The following is a 20,790-nucleotide window of genomic DNA, read 5'->3' as shown; positions in this document are numbered from 1 at the left end:
GCTAAAGTAGTTCTTCATTTCTCTTGCAGATCTATACTCAGAACAACAAAGTTCTTAATGCAACGAATGTTGTTCATTCACTCACAAAAGATTGACTGTCAAACATTGATTTTATAATTGTTTTCTCGCAGCTGTGCAGCTGAGTTCTGAACAAAAAGGAATTACCATTTTAACTTTGAAGGCTTTAGGAAACCCATTTCTGTGCTTTTTCCTCCCTCAGTACCTTGCAGTTTCCTGCGGTGAAAGCGCGGCGAGCCCAGGAAGCTGTTCTTGATGGAGTTGAGGCGTGTCCTCCAGGGCATGCCGCCGATAGATGGGCTGGGGGGCGGCGTGGGGTTGGGCGTACCCGCCGGGCTCTCCTTGGGTGTGTGCACAGGGGTGCCCTTGGGGGTGGGGAGGGGGCTGCCCCGGGGGGATGGGTGAGGGGTAACCTGTATGAGGGGGATAGATTTGGGACCGTAGTCAGTGCCCGAGTGAGAGGGAGAGGGTGTGGGCGAGGGGGTGGGCGAGGGCGCCACTGGGTGGAAGGGGTGCCATCGAATGGGCGAGAGGGGCACTGCGTCGGGGGCATGGGTGACAGAGAGCTGGGGGGTTGTGGGGGAGGGCGTGGTGAGAGCAGGGCACCGCTGCCCCATGGGGCTGCTCGGGGGTACTCTGAGAGATGTGACAGAGGTGGCAGAGGAGGAGGGGGATGGGGGCTGGCAGGGGGTAGAGGTCTCCGACTTGGGGGGTGCCATCACTGGGCCGAGGGAGGGGGTCTCCGGAAGGGGGTTGGAGTGGGTGGACGCAATGGGCTTGGGCAGCAGTTTGGGCTTGGCCGGGAGGGTTTGGTTTCTGGGGTCGGGTGGTAGCAGCTGCCCGCTGTCCGGGGCCAGGGAGTTGGGGGTGGGGGCGCGGTGGGCAACTGTCCAGTTGGTGTGGGGGGCAAGGGGCTCGGGGGAGGGGCAGGGGCTGGAGTTTGGCGACTGGGAGAAGTCTGGAGACCGGGGGGGGACACAGAACTTTCTGAGAGGCTACATTTTGGGTAGAAAGAAGGGAGCATACACATAATATGAACAGTACCAAAAGCAGGGGGCGCACAAAGACACACAGATACACACAACACACACAGACGAATACACACACGATGCCCGCCCACACATGCAGATGCAACACAGAGCAAACAGCCACAAAGCAAGCAGCGAGAAAGACAGCCAGGCACAGATAGGCAGGCGAGGTGTGATACAGTAATGATGGATGGATGGAGGGAGGGGAATATAAAGAAAAAGACAAAAGAAGAACAAACACGGAGTCGGTTAGCTCATTCAGCCAATCGGCCAAGTAGAAAGGCAACAAGACCATGGGACAAACAATGTAAACAAAAAAACAAAACAACAACATCGCAAGCATTCAAAACAGACAAGATGTTAAAAAAAGTGCAAAAGTATGACTTTATATTGGCATGTGACATAAGGTGATGTGCTGTCAGTGCCAAAAGCAAGCAAACACACACAGAAAGGTGAAAGACAAGGCAGGCTAGCTGTGTGAGCAAGGCTTTTGCTGAGACATGAACACCATGGACACTTGGCCTGGTAAACCTTTTGATTCTTTAAAGGGGCAATCTGCAGTTCCCGCATCCATTTTTGGACTTATAAATGAATGATATGTAACCATTGATTCTTGAAGAATATAACTTATTAGTGCCTCGTGCGCTAAGCTCAACCGTTGTACCKCATCAGAACCCAAACTATAAGGGCCTAATTCAATCAGATCCGTTTTAGCCTATGTCCGCATAGCTGATGTTTTGACGGTGTCCGAYTTGGAACTTACTTAGATGGGTCAAATCCACAAGCAGCTCACGGCATTATATCTAAAGCTGACATTGACATTGGCAGCACGGAGTCGCGTGAAGACAAATCCAACGCAGCCTTGTTTTCAAGCGAACACTGGAACGTAAAAGATGTAATCTACACCTCGATTAGGCTGATAGAAATCCTCACTATTTCGTTGAATGGTAGTCAATTTGAGCGTCATCATTTCTATATAGCCTGTACTTTCTCGTTCTGAACTTCTAACACGAGTGGGACGGGTGTGGATTCGTAACAATGACCAAGAGCAGCTGCACAACGACATTACAGCTCCGACGCAGTTACACCTCCGACACTGCCAAAACAGCTATGCAGGTGTCAGCTATCACCGGTTAATGCTTGATTTGATTGAATCTAGGCCTGAGCTTGTTTAACTCCAATGTTTGTAAACAAAGTAAATGTAAACAAATACTATAAAGCTTTAAAATGCAGTTCGAACTATTCTTTTTTTATATGATGGATGGTCAGTCCTTGCATAGCTCTGACTATGAATTTAAGAGTGGTTACATTTCTCCAGCCCAGTCCCTCAGCTTTTTACTGAAACGGGCGGGGGAAAAGTTTTGCTATTGTTTCAACTGCTGGTTGCCAACAACTTTTTAAAATACTTCAGAGTTATGAGTGCACACCTTCTTCTGATCATGTAGTGACAAACACTCTCAAGTGAGACACAAACCACGTTTCCATCCACAGTTTTAATGTGAATAAAGTCGTACCATATAAAATAGAATCATGACAGCTATGATGGAATCAGGGAGTTTCGGTAAAATGTTAGACAGATKATTTGTTTGTTCGACGTGGTGGGATCTCTTTTTGTGTCTGTAAAATGCATTATGCGAGAAATGGCAATGGAAACGCCTTTATGCGCAAATATTGATATAATAACCATCATGTTAAAGTAAACTTGGAGTCACACAATGATATGGTTTGTGGTCCTCCCACTACGACTCGGGAAATCATGCAGTTTATTAGGGTACGTATTAAATACAGTGCTTTCGGAAAGTGTTCAGACCCCTTGACTTTTTCCACGTTTTGTTACGTTCGTCTTAATTGTAAAATTGATTAAATCATTTTTTTCCTCCATCAATCTACACACAATACCCAATAAAGACAAAGCAAAAACAGGTTTTTAGAAATGTTTGCTCATTTTTGAAAAAGGAAACTGAAATATAACATTTACATAAGTATTTACACCCTTTACTCAGTACTTTGTTGAAGCACCTTTGGCAGCGATTACAGCATCGAGCGTGCTGGTGTATGACACTACAAGCTTGGCACACCTGTATTTGGGGAGTTTCTCCCATTTTTCTCTGCAGATCCTCTCAAGCTSTGTCAGGTTGGATGGGGAGTGTTGCTACACAGCTATGTTCAGTTCTCTCCAGAGATGTTCGATCGGGTTCAAGTCCGGGCTCTTGCTGGGCCACTCAAAGATATTCAGAGACTCATCCCGAAGCCACTCCTGCGTTCTCTTGGCTGTATGCTTAGGGTCATTGTCCTGTTGGAAGGTGAARCTTCGCCCCAGTCTGAGGTCCTGAGCGCTCTGGAGCAGGTTTTCATCAATGATCTCTCTGTACTTGGCTTCATTCATCTTTCCTTCGATCCTGACTAGTCTCCCAGTGCCTGCTTCAACATAGGGATGGTGCCAAGTTTCCTATAGACGTGACGCTAGGCATTCAGGCCAAAGAGTTCTTGGTTTCATCAGACCGGAGAATATTGTTTCTCATGGTCTGAGAGTCTTTAGGTGCCTTTTGGCAAACTCCAAGCGTGCTCTCATGTGCCTTTTACTGTGAAGTGGCTTACGGTTGGCCACTGTACAATAAGGCCTGATTGGTGGAGTGCGGCAGAGATGATTGTCCTTCTGGAAGGTTCTCCCATCTCCACAGAGGAACTCTGGAGCTCTGTCAGAGTGACCATCGGGATCTTGGTCACCTTCCTGACAAAAGCCCCTCTCCCCTGATTATTCAGTTTGGCCGGGAGGCCAGCTCTAGAAGAGTCTTGGTGGTTCTAAACTTKTTCTGTCTAAGAATGATGGAGGCCACTGTGTTCTTGGGGCATTCAATGCTGCAGAAATGTTTTGGTACCATTCCCAAGATCTGTGTGTCGACACAATCCTGTCTCTGAGCTATACGGATAATTCCTTCGACCTCATGGCTTGGTTTTTGCTCTGACATGCACTGTCAACTCTGGGACCTTATATAGACAGGTGTGTGCCTTTCCAAATCATGTCCAATCAATTGAATTTACCACAGGTGGACTCCAAACAAGTTGTAGAAACATCTTAAGGATGATCAATGGAAACAGGATGCACCTGAACTCATTTTCGTGTCTCATAGCAAAAGGTCTGAATACGTAAATACATAAATAAGATATTTCTGTTTTTTATTTGTATTACGTTTTTTTTTTTTACCCATTTTAGAAATAAGGCTATAAAGTAACAAAATGTGGAAAAAGTGAAGTGGTCTGAATACACTGTAAATACAAATATTCTCACTCAATCTCATCAGGTAGACAAGCCTGTATCTGCAAGTTGTTGCCTAGAGCACATGTGCCATGACCAGAGTAGGCACATTTGCTATTTAACACAGTTTTTGTGACCAAAACTATCAGTAGAGTTGAAAGTGCAATGGAAACACATTGATTTAGATTTGTATTCGGTACCTAAAAACTTTGTGTGCACCGCATCATCAGGCACTGATTTTAATCTGCAACAAGTCAGTTTGTTGGAAACATACCACTGGAGGGAAAATGTGCATATTTTCTTTTTGCACATTTTTTTATATTCTCATGAAAATGTCGCCAATTGGGTGGAAACCTAGCTACAGAGGTGAAAACTCATGGAGAAATGGCTTCTAAATGTCTCTTTTAATAAAAATAAAAAAAGGTTTATTTATAGAGTACATTGCTTACGCTGGATGTATTTCAAAGTGCTTCACAAAATAGAATAATAAAAGTTGAGAAAGATTTAAAAAAAAACGAAATAGTTTTCTAAATGAGGTGAATCAAAATAGTAAAACAATTATAAAACAGAGAGAATAAAATAAAATAAATACAAGTAAATAAGATATAGAGAATGGGATAAAATAGATAGAATGACTAAAAGCACCCTAAGTAAAAGGTCAGCTAAAAAGGTGTGTCTTTTAAGTAATTACATTTTTTTTTGTGACAATGTGTATTTAATTCATATTTTGTTTAATATTTTCTATTAATGACTTCACACATTGTACCTGTGGGCTGCCACTCAGAAGAAGAAGAAGATTTAAAAAAAATTGTAAACACTTTACTTGACACCAAGTGTCATAACACTTTATGACACAGTCATAACCATGTCAAAATGTATCATAACAGCTGACATAACTTGTCATAACCGGTCATAATATGGTCATAATACTGTCATGACACAAATATTTAGATATGTTGTGACATATATTGCGTTATTTTATGGCTGGTTATGACACCTACATAAGAGTGTCAAATGCCACAAAACCTACCACACACAACAAAACATTCCATTACACCATAGCCTACTTGTCAACAGTATGTTTAGGACATTTAACACTTTCTGAAATTGACCATGTTAAATTATCATTGTAATTACGCACACATTGATGTCAGACATGCACCTTCCCAATGCTGTCCTAAAGTATACTTTCTTAGTCCAAGTAAAATGGCACAGGATGGTCATAATGCTTATTGACAGTGTCATAAAGTGCATTTTCTTAGTCCAAGTGACACAAGATGGTCATAATGCTTCATGACAGTGTCAAAGAGAAATTTCCATTTGGGAATTCCCAAATGCTAGACGAGCTAATTTCTCTAAATTGATCACTGACAATCAGAATAATCCTAGGGTGCTCTTCTCAACTATTGAAAGCCATATTCATTCTGCTCCCTCTACCCCTTACGATCTGTTGTCAACGTCTAAATGTGAAAAGTTTGCAGTGTACTTCAGAGACAAGATATTGTCAATTAGGTTGGGTATCAGCTTAGGCAGACAATCTGACAGATCTGAGTCTATACTGCTAGTCCCTCCCCAACATCCAGAGTCAATATGGACTATTTTGTCACGGTTGATAATGAAACAACTTCTTAAGAAAAGCACATCCTTCAGCCCTCAGCAATTATAGACCAATTTCTAAACTCCCCCTAAACAGCTCAATGACTTCCTTAGTAAAAATAGTATTTTTTTTTATTTGATTGTTGCAACAGCATCAATGGTTACATTTAATTTGGTGTGTGTGTGTGTGTGTGTGTGTGTGTGTGTGTGTGTGTGTGCAAGCCTTCTCGTGCTAATCTATTTCCATTGGTGTGGGTCTATATTGAACAACTATATATTCACTCACTCCCTGTGTCCTGGGAAACCCTTGCCTTACAGCCCAACAGGAACTTGAGCAAATGCCTTGAACATCTTTTACATGGAATCACTTCATGAAACCAGCATCCCAGTTTAAGGCTGGATTTCAGGAATCAATTTTCCTTTCAGATCACCCTGAGAGGCTGCGTGTGTGCTTGCTAACATGTTTGTGTGTGTGTGCGCACATGTGCATGTGTGTGTGTGTGTGTGTGGCGCAAGCAGCTCATCCTGGTAGTCTGGCTAACCTTCTAGCCTCAGTCTAGTTGGACGAAAAAGTCTACAAACCTTCCCCTTGTGCTAATCAGGAAAAACTGGGATTTTGTATTTTTCAGAATTCCCTGAGCTGGATTTCTACGTGTCTCAGTTCCATGGAGAACAGAAGACAGGATAATAACAGAAGAATCTTGACAGAAAAGAGAGAGGGGCTTTAAGAAGAAAATAGTAACGCTTGGTTATTTTTAGTGTGTGGGTGTGTATGCATACAAGTGTGTGTGTGTGTGTGCATGCAAGCATGCAAGTGTGCGTGTGTGTGTGGCTCCATGCAGGGTGCCCTATGGGATTTATCTCAACTTGGTGGGAGAGAGCAGGCCTCACACAAAGCCTAATGGAGTGAATGGTAAGCCATAGAGCTAAACTCAGTGACACAGCTCTCTGTTAACCTAAATGTCCATCTTGAATCTGTATTATGAAATTATATGTAGTATTGTGTGAAAAGACTTCACGTCATACGCAAATACTGCAAACACGTTACGTCAAAATAATCTAAACCGTTATGTAAATATCTATGTATATCCAAAAAGAAACATAACTATTTTTTCTTTGCTATTGCCCAATGGCATCGTTTATTTATTTTCAATCGGGAGATACAGTGGCTTGCGAAAGTATTCACCCCCTTGGCATTTTCCCTATTTTGTTGCCTTACAACCTGGAATTAAAATAGATTTTTTGGGGGGGTGGATCATTTGATTTACACAACATGCCTATCACTTTGAAGATGCAAAATATTTTTTATTGTGTGACAAACAAGAAATAAGACAAAAAAACTGAACTTGAGCGTGCATAACTATTCACCCCCCATAGTCAATACTTTGTAGAACCACCTTTTGCAGCAATTACAGCTGCAAGTCTCTTAGGGTATGTCTCTATGGCACATCTAGCCACTTGGATTTTTGCCCATTTTTCAAGGCAAAACTGCTCCAGCTACTTCAAGTTGGATGGGTTCCGCTGGTGTATAGCAATCTTTAAGTCATACCACAGATTCTCAAATGGATTGAGGTCTGGGCTTTGACTAGGCCATTCCAATACATTTAAATGTGTCCCCTTAAACCACTCGAGTGTTGCTTTAGCAGTATGCTTAGGGTCATTGTCCTACTGGAAGGTGAACCTCCGTCCCAGTCTCAAATCTCTGGAAGACTGAAACAGGTTTCCCTCAATAATTTTCCTGTATTTAGCGCCATCCATCATTGCTTCAATTCTGACCAGTTTCTCKGTCCCTGCCAATGAAAAACATCCCCACAGCATGATGCTGCCACCACCATGCTTCACTGTGGGGATGGTTTTCTCAGATGAGAGGTGTTGGGTTTGCGCCAGACATAGCACTTTCCTTGATGGCCAAAAAGCTCAATTCTAGTCTCATCTGACCAGAGTACCTTCTTCCATATGTTTGGGGAGGTCTCCCACATGCTTTTGGCGAACACAAAACGTGATTGATCATTTTTTTCTTTAAGCAATGGCTTTTTTCTGGCCACTCTTGCGTAAAACCCAGCTCTGTGGAGTGTACAGCTTAAATTGGTCCTATCGACAGATACTCCAATCTCTGCTGTGGAGCTTTGCACCTCCTTCAGGGTTATCTTTGGTTGCTTCTCTGATTAATGCCCTCCTTGCCTGGTCCATGAGTTTTGGCAAGTTTGTTGTGGTGCCATATTAAAAAAAAAAGATTATAATGGATTTAATGGTGCTTCGTGGGATGTTCAAAGTTTAGGATATTTTTTTTTATATCCCAACCSTGATCTGTACTTCTCCACAACTATGTCCCTGACCTCTTTGGAGAGCTCCTTGGTCTTCATGGTGCCGCTTGCTTGGTGGTGTTGCAGACTCTGGGGCATTTCAGAACAGGTATATGCTGAGATCATGTGACAGATAATGTGACAGTTAAATAAAGTCCACCTGTGTGCAATCTAACTAATTATGTGACTTCTGAAGGTAATTGGTTGCACCAGATCTTATTTAGGGGCTTCATAGCAAAGGGGTGAATACATATGCACACACAAATTTTCCGCTTTTCATTTTTTTCATTTCACTTCACCAATTTGGACTATTTTGTGTATGTCCATGACATGAAATCAATTTAAATTACAGGTTGTAATGTAACAAAATAGGAAAAACGCCAAGGGGGACGAATACTTTTGCAAGGCACTGTAGGTGAGAGGGAACTAGTACAGGAAGTGAGTGGCATAGGGTTGCAATGGGAGCTGGAAACTTTACCAGTAAACTAACTAGGTATTTGGTAACTTTTTAAAATCTTTTTATCAGATGACATCAAGTGGCTTTTTTGGGGACTTCAGATTATCACAGGTGTCTGTAATTATCTCTGGCCCTCTGTGTGGCCTTATCACATATAATAACACAAAAATATTAAAATAATATATAAATAATACATATTTATTATTATATATTTGTTATATATTATATATATTTTTTATTTATGATATATTTATTATGTTTTATATATATATAATATATTAAATAATAAAATAGAATGATGAAGTTGTAAAACATTATCCTAAATAAAATTAATACGTTTTATGAATACCATTGGTGTTTAATGAGCATTTCAGCATTAAATATCCTCAATAAAGATAATGTACACACTTTTTTTCATTTTACGATGTCAATTATGTCTTTATTGTAAATGTTTTGCTGCCAAATTGGTGGCAATTGTGAAAAAAGTCAATAGTTGGAAGAGTTGCAGAGTTAATTGAAAAATAATGGCAATTTTTTCTAGAACCATATGGGGTATCCACTAGAACTTCATGGACAATTTATACACAGATATATATACACTGCTCAAAAAAATAAAGGGAACACTTAAACAACACAATGTAACTCCAATCATCACTTCTGTGAAATCAAACTGTCCACTTAGGAAGCAACACTGATTGACAATAAATTTCACATGCTGTTGTGCAAATGGAATAGACAACAGTTGGAAATTATAGGCAATTAGCAAGACACCCCCAATAAAGGAGTGGTTCTGCAGGTGGTGACCACAAGACCACTTCTCAGTTCCTATGCTTCCTGGCTGATGTTTTGGTCATTTTGAATGCTGGCGGTGCTTTCACTCTAGTGTAGCATGAGACGGAGTCTACGACCCACACAAGTGGCTCAGGTATTGCAGCTCATCCAGGATGGCACATCATGCGGGCTGTGGCAAGAAGGTTTGCTGTGTCTGTCAGCGTAGTGTCCAGAGCATGGAGGCGCTCCAGGAGACAGGCCAGTACATCAGGAGACGTGGAGGAGGCCGTAGGAGGGCAACAACCCAGCAGCAGGACCGCTACCTCCGCCTTTGTGTAAGGAGGAGCAGGAGGAGCACTGCCAGAGCCCTGCAAAATGACCTCCAGCAGGCCACAATGTGCATGTGTCTGCTCAAACGGTCAGAAACAGACTCCATGAGGGTGGTATGAGGCGCCGACGTCCACAGTGGGGGTTGTGCTTACAGCCCAACACCGTGCAGGACGTTTGGCATTTGCCAGAGAACACCAGATTGGCAAATTCGCCACTGGCGCCCTGTGCTCTTCACAGATGAAAGCAGGTTCACACTGAGCACATGTGACAGATGTACAGAGTCTGGAGACGCCTTGGAGAACGTTCTGCTGCCTGCAACATACTCCAGAATGACCGGTTGGTGGTGGGTCAGTCATGGTGTGGGGTGGTATTTCTTTGGGTGGCCGCACAGCCTTCCATGTGCTCGCCAGAGGTAGCCTGCCTGCCATTAGGTACCGAGATGAGATCCTCAGACCCCTTGCGAGACCAATGCTGGTGCGGTTGGCCCTGGGTTCCTCCTAATGCAAGACAATGCTAGACCTCATGTGGCTGGAGTGTGTCAGCAGTTCCTGCAAGAGGAAGGCATTGATGCTATGGACTGGCCCGCCCGTTCCCCAGACCTGAATCCAATTGAGCACATCTGTGACATCATGTCTCGCTCTATCACCAACGCCACGTTGCACCACAGACTGTCCAGGAGTTGGCGGATGCTTTAGTCCAGGTCTGGGAGAGAATCCCTCAGGAGACCATCCGCCACCTCATCAAGAGCATGCCAGGCGTTATAGGGAGGTCATACAGGCACGTGGAGGCCACACCACTACTGAGCCTCATTTTGACTTGTTTTAAGGACATTACATCAAAGTTGGATCAGCCTGTAGTGTGGTTTTCCACTTTAATTTTGAGTGTGACTCCAAATCCAGACCTCCATGGGTTGATAAATTTGATTTCCATTGATAATTTTTGTGTGATTTTGTTGTCAGCACATTCAACTATGTAAAGAAAAAAGTATTTAATAAGAATATTTCATTCATTCAGATCTAGGATGTGTTATTTTAGTGTTCCCTTTATTTTTTTGAGCAGTGTATATATATTTATACTATATAGGAATACATCCTTTAAAGTTATTTGTGTAAATTACCAAAGTTACCGTAGATTGCCATAAGATCTTGGGAACGTTGGTAAATCGAACCCCTGCCACCTGAGACATAATGTGGTCCAGGGGCTGCAGCACTACCACCAGACCAGCCTCTGGCACATGCATTAGTAGGGGCACTATCATTTTTATTCTATGTTGTATGACTAATGCTTAAGTAATTCCAGTGTAGATCCTGTATTTGTTTCAGGCCAAGCTCCTATCCTCAGTTATCCTGGTCAGGAGCATCTAGCTACGCTGACTGTGTTGGTCTCATGTGATGACATAAAAACAAATACCAATCAAGGCGTAGACAGGCAGCAGGTTTAAGGGTGGATTGTGTGATGCCTGAGGGAAAACACAGGGGTCCTGATAAAGGGGGTGAGACGGGGGGATTGGGGAGAGGTACTTACCCGTGGGCTGCTGAGAGGGCTAGTGGAGAGACCGGAAGATGCTCCACTTATGGACCTTGACCTGTGGAAGACACACACATGCACGAACACACAGACACAGACACACACACACACACATCAAATTCTCAGTGTTAAGAGAGAAAGAAACATGGAAAACGACAGCGTTTGAGGTGAGAGGGTAAGGAGTTGGCAAAAGCATTACATGAGACTAACCACTACAGCTAGGATGCTACAAAGCCCTCTAGAAGCATTGAGCTATTCAAACAGGTTCACACCAGGACATTCATAGAAGGTTACATTGAATGTGAACTTCACTCAAATCTAAAATTCAACTTTTGACGTCAATTAGACATTTGCAGAAAAACATTCCCCACATATCTTGAGTTTTATTATTAGTGTGCATTCCGGAAAACAAAAAACACTCTAGAAATGTGACATTTATCTGATTGTATAACCCGGATGTGTTTTCCGTTTGACCAATCAAACAAATTAAAGCTGTTTTTAATATTTGTTCTCTCTGTGGCAGTGAAAAGGTTCCTGGGGCACACATGAAGTAAAGCTCATCTATTCATTTGGTTTCTATGTGTCTTGTTTTTGTTCTTCAGAAAATTCCAGCAGATGACATCAATAACCTGTGCTCCAAAATGAACAATCACAGGACAATCTGTCTCCGTCACACACAACTATATCAACTCCCAGACAGCACGTTCATGATCTGTCAGAAGAATGTCTTGTCTCCTTTATTTTGCTCTCCTCCCTCTTTTTCACTCTTTTGATTTGATATCTCACTCGTTTGTTTTTCTCCCACTATCTATCTCGCTCTATTCCTTTCCACCCTCTCCCTTTTTCCTCACCTTCCCTCCTTTTCAGCTTCATCAGTTATTTTAGACAGAAATCTACACAGCACAGGTAGGATCAAGGGTTGTGGAGGGGAGAAGACATTTCCAATGGAACTTTTTGACATGGAGCTGAACCGGAGACTGGAGCTGAACCAAAGAAATGGAGGAAAGGGAGACTGCTGGGTCCTCAGATCCTCAAAAGGTTCTGCAGCTGCACCATCGAGAGCATCCTGACTGGTTGCATCACTTGCCTGGTATGGCAACTGCTCGGCCTCTGACCGCAAGGCACTACAAAGAGTAGTGCGTACGGCCCAGTACATCACAGGGGCCAAACTTCTTGCCATCCAGGACCTCTATACCAGGCGGTGTCAGAGTAAGTCTATAAAACTTGTCAAAGACTCCAGCCACCCTAGTCATAGACTGTTCTCTCTGCTACAGCACGACAAGCGGTACCAGAGCGCCAAATTAAGGTCCACGAGGCGTCTTAACAGTTTCTACCCCCCAAGCCATAAGACTACTGAACATCTAACCAAATGGCTACCCAGACTATTTGCATTGGCCCCCCGCCTTGTTTTTACACTGCTGCTACTCTAAGTTATTATCTATGCATAATTCACTTTAGTAACTCTACCTACATGTATATATTACCTCYATTAACCGGTGCCCCGCACATTGACTTTGTACATTTACATTTAAGTCATTTAGCAGACGCTCTTATCCAGAGCGACTTACAAATTGGTGCATTCACCTTATGATATCCAGTGGAACAACCACTTTACAATAGTGCATCTAACTCTTTTAAGGGGGAGGGGGGGGTTAGAAGGATTACTTTATCCTATGTATTCCTTAAAGAGGTGGGGTTTCAGGTGTCTCCGGAAGGTGGTGATTGACTCCGCTGACCTGGCGTCGTGAGGGAGTTTGTTCCACCATTGGGGTGCCAGAGCAGCGAACAGTTTTGACTGGGCTGAGCGGGAACTGTACTTCCTCAGAGGTAGGGAGGCGAGCAGGCCAGAGGTGGATGAACGCAGTGCCCTTGTTTGGGTGTAGGGCCTGATCAGAGCCTGAAGGTACGGAGGTGCCGTTCCCCTCACAGCTCCGTAGGCAAGCACCATGGTCTTGTAGCGGATGCGAGCTTCAACTGGAAGCCAGTGGAGAGAGCGGAGGAGCGGGGTGACGTGAGAGAACTTGGGAAGGTTGAACACCAGACGGGCTGCGGCGTTCTGGATGAGTTGTAGGGGTTTAATAGCACAGGCAGGGAGCCCAGCCAACAGCGAGTTGCAGTAATCCAGACGGGAGATGACAAGTGCCTGGATTAGGACCTGCGCCGCTTCCTGTGTGAGGCAAATGCGAATGTTGTAGAGCATGAACCTACAGGAACGGGTCACCGCCTTGATGTTAGTTGAGAACGACAGGGTGTTGTCCAGGATCACGCCAAGGTTCTTAGCACTCTGGGAGGAGGACACAATGGAGTTGTRAACCGTGATGGCGAGATCATGGAACGGGCAGTCCTTCCCCGGGAGGAAGAGCAGCTCCGTCTTGCCGAGGTTCAGCTTGAGGTGGTGATCCGTCATCCACACTGATATGTCTGCCAGACATGCAGAGATGCGATTCGCCACCTGGTTATGAAAGGTATCCTGCTCTTAGGATACCTTTCATTTTTCTCTGTTTTATTTTAGTCAACGGTGTTTAGTATTATTCACCAAAGTTCATCATGTTAATGTGTAGGTGTTCTCTGGCTTTTCTCTCTACTTTACTACACCATCAGGCACCCTAGCCAATATGAGGGGGAGGTAGGGTTCTTCTGACTGTAGTCCCGCCAGCTCACCACTACACACGCACGCACACACACACACAGCCATGTTTTTGTTACTTGTCAGGACTTTTTGGGGAGTAAAAATGTATTCCCATTCAAAATAAAAAAATTCTGAACTGTTAAACCTAACTCTAACCTTAACCCTAAACCTTTAAACCTAATAGAATTAAGGTTAGGAGTTAGGGTTAGGATTATTGTTTGGGTTAGTGTTACGGTTACGGTTAGGTTGAAGGTTAGGAGTTAAAGAAAATAGAATTTTGAATGGGAATCAATTGTTTGGTTCTCTCTGCTACCGCACGGCAAGCGATACCGGAGCGTCAAGTCTAGGCTCAAGAGACTTCTAAACAGCTTCTACCCCCCAAGCCATAAGACTACTGAACATCTAATCAAATGGTTACTCAGACTATTTGCATTGCCCCCCCACACCCCCTTCTTTTTACACTGATGCTACTCTCTGTTATTATCTATGCATACATCACTTTAATAACTCTACCCACATGTATATATTACCTCAATTACCTCGACTAACCGGTGCCCCGCACATTGACTCTGTACCGGTACCCCCTGTACATAMCCTCGCTATTGTTAACACAAACATTTGTGTGTATCTGAGTGTATTTCTGTGTATGAGTGGGTGGGGATGAGACCTTGTCAGTTAAGATGCCCTTTTCTGCTTTATTCAAACAGCTAAACCTGACAGTTCCAATTATCTACATATTAATACAAAACAGTTTACTGACATATTAGCTTGTCTAAATCCAATAAAGACAGGACATTCAAAATCTAATTTGACCTATGCACCAACACGGCTTTTCATCATCAGCAGCTTGACTACTGCTCGAGTACTGCAGCTTTACTGATCTACTGTACCTCAACAACAGATGTACTCACATCGGATGGGTTGATTAGGATTCAAACCTCTCAAACAGCCTAATCCATACTCTTAAGAGTACGTTTACCCAATTAATGTACTTGAATGTAAATGTGCTTTTTCATGTAAGACATCATCCCATTCCACAAATGTATTTAAAACGTTATTGAGAGGTTATCCCGGACACAGATTAAGCCCAAAATTACTTCTGGTCGTGGACTAGGTGTAATGTGTGCCGGGGGAAACCGCTGCTTAACGCTACATTTTGTCCTAGCTTTATACATAAGCTTTTTCAGATGGGAAATGGACAAGGGACATTAAAATAACATAAAATTGATCAGAAATACAGTGTTGACATGTTTTATGTTGTAAATGACTATCGTAGCTGGAAATGGCTGCTTTTTGATGGAATATCTACATAGGTGTACAGAGGCCCATTATCAGCAACCCTCCCTCTTGTTGTTCCAATGGCACGTTGTGTTAGCTAATCCAAGTTTATKATTTTAAAAGGCTAATTCATTAGAAACCCCTTTTGCAATTATGTTAGCACAGCMGAAACTGTTGTAAAGAAGCAATTAAACTGGCCTTCTCTAGACTAGTTGAGTATCTGGAGCATCAGCATTTGTCGGTTCAATTACAGGCTCAAAATGGCCAGAAACAAAGGAACTTTCTTCTGAAACTCGTCAGTCTATTCTTGTTCTGAGAAATGAAGGCTATTCCATGTGAGAAATTTGCTTAGAAACTGAAGATCTCATACAACGCTGTGTACCACTCCCTTCACAGAACAGCACAAACTGGCTCTAACCAGAATAGAAAGAGGAGTGGGAGGCCCCGGTGCACAACTGAGCAAGAGGACAAGTACATTAGAGTGTCACAAGTCCTCAACTGGCACCTTCATTAAATAGTACCCGCAAAACATGAGTCTCAAAGTCAACAGTGAGGAGCCGACTCCGGGATGCTGGCCTTCTAGGCAGAGTTCCTCTGTCCAGTGTCTGTGTTCTTTTGCCCATCTTCATCTTTTCCTTGTATTGGCCAGTTTGAAATATGGCTTTTTTCTCCAACTCTGCCTTGAGGGCCAGCATCCCGGAGTCGCCTCTTCACTCTAGTCTAAAGAAGGCCAGTTGTATTGCTTCTTTAATCAGCTCAACAGTTTTCAGCTGTGCTAACATAATTGCAAAATAGTTTTCTAATGATCAATTCTCCTTTTAAAATGATAAACTTGGATTAGCTAACACAACGTGCCATTGGAACACAGGAGTGATGGTTGCTGATGTAGATATTCCATAAAAATCWGCCGTTTCCAGCTACAATTGTAACGGRGTTCCTCCTCCTCTTCATACGAAGAGGAGGAGTAGTGATTCGACCAAGGCGCAGCGTTGTGATATGACATGATATTTATTTAAACAAGACGAAAACAAACTATACTTGAATAAACTAACAAATAACAAAACGATGTAGACAAACCTGAACGTAAGAACTTACATGTAACTCGAAGAACGCACGAACAGGAAAAATGACTACATAAAACGAAACGAACAAACAAACCGAAAACAGTCCCGTATGGTGCAACATAGACAGACACAGGAGACAACCACCCACAACAATCAAAGTGAAAACACCTACCTTAATATGGCTCTCAATCAGAGGAAATGAAAACCACCTGCCTCTAATTGAGAGCCATATCAGGTCACCCTTAAACCAACACAGAAACACATAACAAAGACTACCCACCCAAACTCACGCCCTGACCGTCAAACACATACAAAACAACAGAAAACAGGTCAGGAACGTGACAACAATAGTCATTTACATCATGAACAATGTCTACACTGTATTTCTGATCATTTTGATGTTATTTTAATGGACACATTTTTTTGCTTAACTTTCAAAAACAAGGACATTTCAAGTGACCCCAAACTTTTGAACAGTAGTGTAGTTGACAGCTTTTGAACATATTTCGATTATGTTCCTGTTATAAACAATGGAGTAATGCAACCTTATATTTTGGGTTATGATAGGGTAAGAAAGTTACGCTATGCTCGAAACATTTATAAGGTATAGTATTTAAAGGGTCAATCTGTGATTGCTTCATACATTTTTTTACTTTTCAATTATTTACACACACCCATTGATTCTTGAAGTTACAACTTCTATGATAAATGCCTCATGAGCTTAGTCCAATTGTCATACCCAATCAGAACCCCAAAAATGTACTTGATCAACTCAATTGTTTGTAAACAATGTCATTTTTAAGAAAAAAAAGTTAGCCTCTGAACATGGTCCAAATTTTTATTTTGTTTCCAGAGGGCTTATGAATGTGAGAGTGGTAACATTTCTCCACCCCCAATTCTTCAGATTTTTACCAAAACAGTGGTGGGTGTGGCTTTGTTGTTTGAACTGCAGCTTGCCCCTTTAAGAACCAATTTGTATATATTAAGATTAGGATCATTGCACAGATTCCCTAATGGCAGATKTGCATCTTACATGATAAGATGCATATCTTATGTAAACTTATCATATAAGTTTACATTAACAAGTACATTAATTGGGTAAAGGTGCTCTAAGAGTATGCATTAGGCTGTTTGAGAGGTTTGAATCCTAATCAACCCATCCAATGTGAGTACATCTGTTGTTGAGGTACAGTAGATCAACAAAGGTACAGTACTCTAGCAGTAGTCAAGTTGCTGATGCTAAAATGCCTTGTTAGTGCTAAACTCAAATTAGCTTAGAAGTTCCTGTCTTTTTTGGCTTCAGACAAATGCTAATATTTCACTTAAAACATAGTTTTCGGTTCATTTCCATGTTTTTTTCCCTGGAAGGTCTGATAATAGCACATAACCTGCCACCAAAAGTATTACCGTGGACTATAACAATTTAAAATGGAATGAAACAACATGGTGGTCAATGGCAGTCTAAAGTGGTTGGTTTTCAAAATGGTACAGCTCTTTGTCGTTAGTAGGGCTCTTTTTTTCTCTTCTTAGTAGTACATGATTAGGTTTAGTTTTTCTTAATGTTGAATTTTTTWTTTATTTAGTCTGTAAGCTGTGAGACTACACACTCCAGTACAGTAGGTGTTGGCATGCACCTCTAACGTTTCTTTACGGACCACCATGATATCTTAGAAGAAGAAGACCAGGAGCCGTTTTTCATAATATGCGAGTGATAACATTGTAGTATGGATGACGCCTGGCCTGGAATGGGAAGCTAACTAAAGTTGGCTAGCTTTTATAAAACCCTGACTAGCTTGCTTCATAGTATACCACTCTGGTCACACACTGTGACACACACACCAACCCCCACTCCCTTGTATCTCTCTCCATTAGTCTAATGTCTGGGATGCCAGTGAGATGTTCAACTACGAGACGTAAGGAGTCAACTCCACCTATGGTTTCCTCTCCATGTACACGTGAGTATCCTCCACTCGGCTCTTCAATGTCTCCTCAATGTCTTATGCAGTATTTTCCTCGACAAGTACACCATTACCAACCAGAATACCTGTATTTATACTGGTTACTTACTGATAATCTAGAAGAAAAAGAAACGCACACCTATTTAGGCGAGGTGCTGGCTAGCGGAGTAGAAAACTTGAAAATAAAGGAGAGCCGCACACTCTAGGAGCTCAGATGCAAAAATGTAATATCCAACGTTTCGACAGCCAAGCTGTCTTCATCAGGTGATGAATTTTTGCATCTGAGCTCCTTGTCACGTTCCTGACCTGTTTTCTGTTAGTTTTATGTGTTAGTTGGTCAGGACGTGAGTTTGGGTGGGCATTTCTATGTTTTCTGTTTCTATGTTGGTTTTGGGTTGCCTGGTATGGCTCTCAATTAGAGGCAGGTGTTTGACGTTTCTCGTGATGAGAGTCATATTAAGGTAGGCTGTTCACAATGTTTGTGTGTGGGTGGTTGTCTCCTGTGTCTGTGTCGATGTTACACCATACGGGACTGTTTGCGGTTTGTTCGTTTCATGTAGTCTGTCCTGTTATTTGCGTCTTTCACGTTATATGTAAGTTCGTCGTTTCAGGTCTGTCTACATCGTTTGTTGTTTTATTAGTTATCAAGTATAGTTCGTTTTCGTCTGTTTTGTTTGTTTAATAAATCATGTCATTTCACTACGCTGCGCCTTGGTTTAATCCCTGCTCCTCCTCTTCGGATGAAGAGGAGGAGGAACGCCGTTACAGAACCACCCACCAATCCAGAACCAAGCAGCGTAATTTCGAGCAACGGGCAAGTATACAGGACTTGTGGAGTTGGGAGCAAATTTATACGGAGAAGGACCATGGGCTAAAGTGAATCACCGTCCATGGGAACAGCTGGAGGCAACTCGGAGAGCGGAGGAAAAGAGAGAGAGGAACCGGCGTTAGAGGGGACGCGTCTTGCACGGAGCCTGAAAAGCCCGTGAGTATATTCCCAAAAATTTATTGTGGGGGGCTAAGAGGTAGTGGGCCAAGGGCAGGTAGGAGACCTGCGCCCACTTCCCAGGCTAACCGTGGAGAGCGGGAGTACGGGCAGACACCGTGTTACGCAGTAGAGCGCAGGGTGTCTCCTGTACGTGTGCATAGCCCGGTGCGGGTTATTCCACTCCCCGCACTGGTAGGGCTAGATTGGGCATTGAGCCAGGTGTCATGAGGCCGGCTCAACGCGTCTGGTCTCCAGTGCGTCTTCTCGGGCCGGCATACATGGCACCTGCTTTACGCATGGTTTCCCGGTTCGCCTACATAGCCCGGTGCGGGTTATTCCACCTCCCGCACTGGTCGGGCGACCGGGAGCATTCAACCAGGTAGGTTGGGCAGGCTCAATGCTCAAGAGAGCCAGTACGCCTGCACGTCCGGTATTTCCGGCGCCACCTCCCCGCCCAGCCTAGTACCTACAGTGCCTACACTACGCACTAGGCTACCATGCGTTTCCAGAGCCCTGTTCCTCCTCCACGCACTCTCCCTGTAGTGCGTGTATCCAGTTCGGTGCCTCCAGTTCCGGCCCCACGCACTAGCCACCTGTGCGTCTCCTGAGTCCTGTAACAACTGTCACTTCTCCCCGTACTAGTCCTGAGGTGCGTGCCCTCAGCCCGGTGCCACCAGTGCCGGTACCACGCACCAGGTATAGAGTACGCTTTGAGAGTCCAGTGTGCCCTGTCCCTGCTCCCGCACTAGCATGAAGGTGCGTGTCCTTAGCCCGGTGCCTCCAGTTCCGGCACCACGCACCAGGTCTACAGTGCGCCTTATCCGGCCAGAGCCATCCGTCTCCCAGCGCCATCTGAGCCATCCGTCTCCCAGCGCCATCTGAGCCATCCGTCTCCCAGCGCCATCTGAGCCATCCGTCTCCCCAGCGCCGTCTGAGCCTCCCGTCTGCAATGAGCCTGCAAAGCCGCCCGTCTGCCATGAGCCTGCAAAGCCGCCCGTCTGCCATGAGCCTACAGAGCCGTCCGCCAGACAGGAGCCGCTAGAGCCGCCCGCCAGACAGGAGCCGCTAGAGCCGTCCGTCAGACAGGATCTGCCAGAGCCACCAACCAGACAGGATCTGCCAGAGCCGCCAACCAGACAGGATCTGCCAGAGCCGCAACCAGACAGAATCTGCCAGAGCCGCCAGCCAGACAGGATCTGCCAGAGCCGCCAGCGAGCCATGAGCAGCCAGAGCCATCAGCGAGCCATGAGCAGCCAGAGCGTCAGCCTGCATGGCGTCCAGAGCCGTCAGCCTGCCATGAGCGTCAGAGCCGTAGCCTGCCATGAGCGTCCAGAGCCGTCAGCCTGCCATGAGCGTCCAGAGCCGTCAGCCTGCCATGAGCGTCCGAGCTCAGCAGCCAGAGCAGGCTCAGCCGCCATGGCGTCCAGAGCCGTCAGCCTGCCATGAGCGTCCAGAGCCGTCAGCCTGCCATGAGCGTCCAGAGCCGTCAGCCTGCACTGAGCGTCCAGAGCCGTCAGCCTGCCATGAGCGTCAGAGCGTAGCCTGCCATGAGCGTCCAGAGCGTCAGCCTGCCATGAGCGTCAGAGC

The 20,790-nt window shown here is 44.2% G+C and overlaps 1 protein-coding gene across 1 annotated transcript in view; it reads right to left on the bottom strand.

The window, feature by feature from the left end:
• brsk2a (BR serine/threonine kinase 2a) overlaps positions 1–20,790 on the bottom strand; it is a 463,140-nt gene that overhangs the window by 22,683 nt on the left and 419,667 nt on the right. The window contains exons 14-15 of the mRNA XM_070442906.1: positions 11,284–11,344; positions 224–1,013 (exon numbers count right to left, since the gene is read on the bottom strand). Coding sequence (XP_070299007.1) covers positions 224–1,013; positions 11,284–11,344 — 851 coding nt within the window. The remainder of the gene's footprint in view (positions 1–223; positions 1,014–11,283; positions 11,345–20,790) is intronic.

Source organism: Salvelinus sp. IW2-2015, linkage group LG4q.1:29 (assembly GCF_002910315.2).
Source record: "Salvelinus sp. IW2-2015 linkage group LG4q.1:29, ASM291031v2, whole genome shotgun sequence".
In the NCBI taxonomy this organism is placed as follows: Eukaryota; Metazoa; Chordata; class Actinopteri; order Salmoniformes; family Salmonidae; genus Salvelinus; species Salvelinus sp. IW2-2015.
The sequence above is the reverse complement of the archived record's forward strand: the minus strand, read 5'-3'. Positions and strand labels throughout refer to the sequence as shown.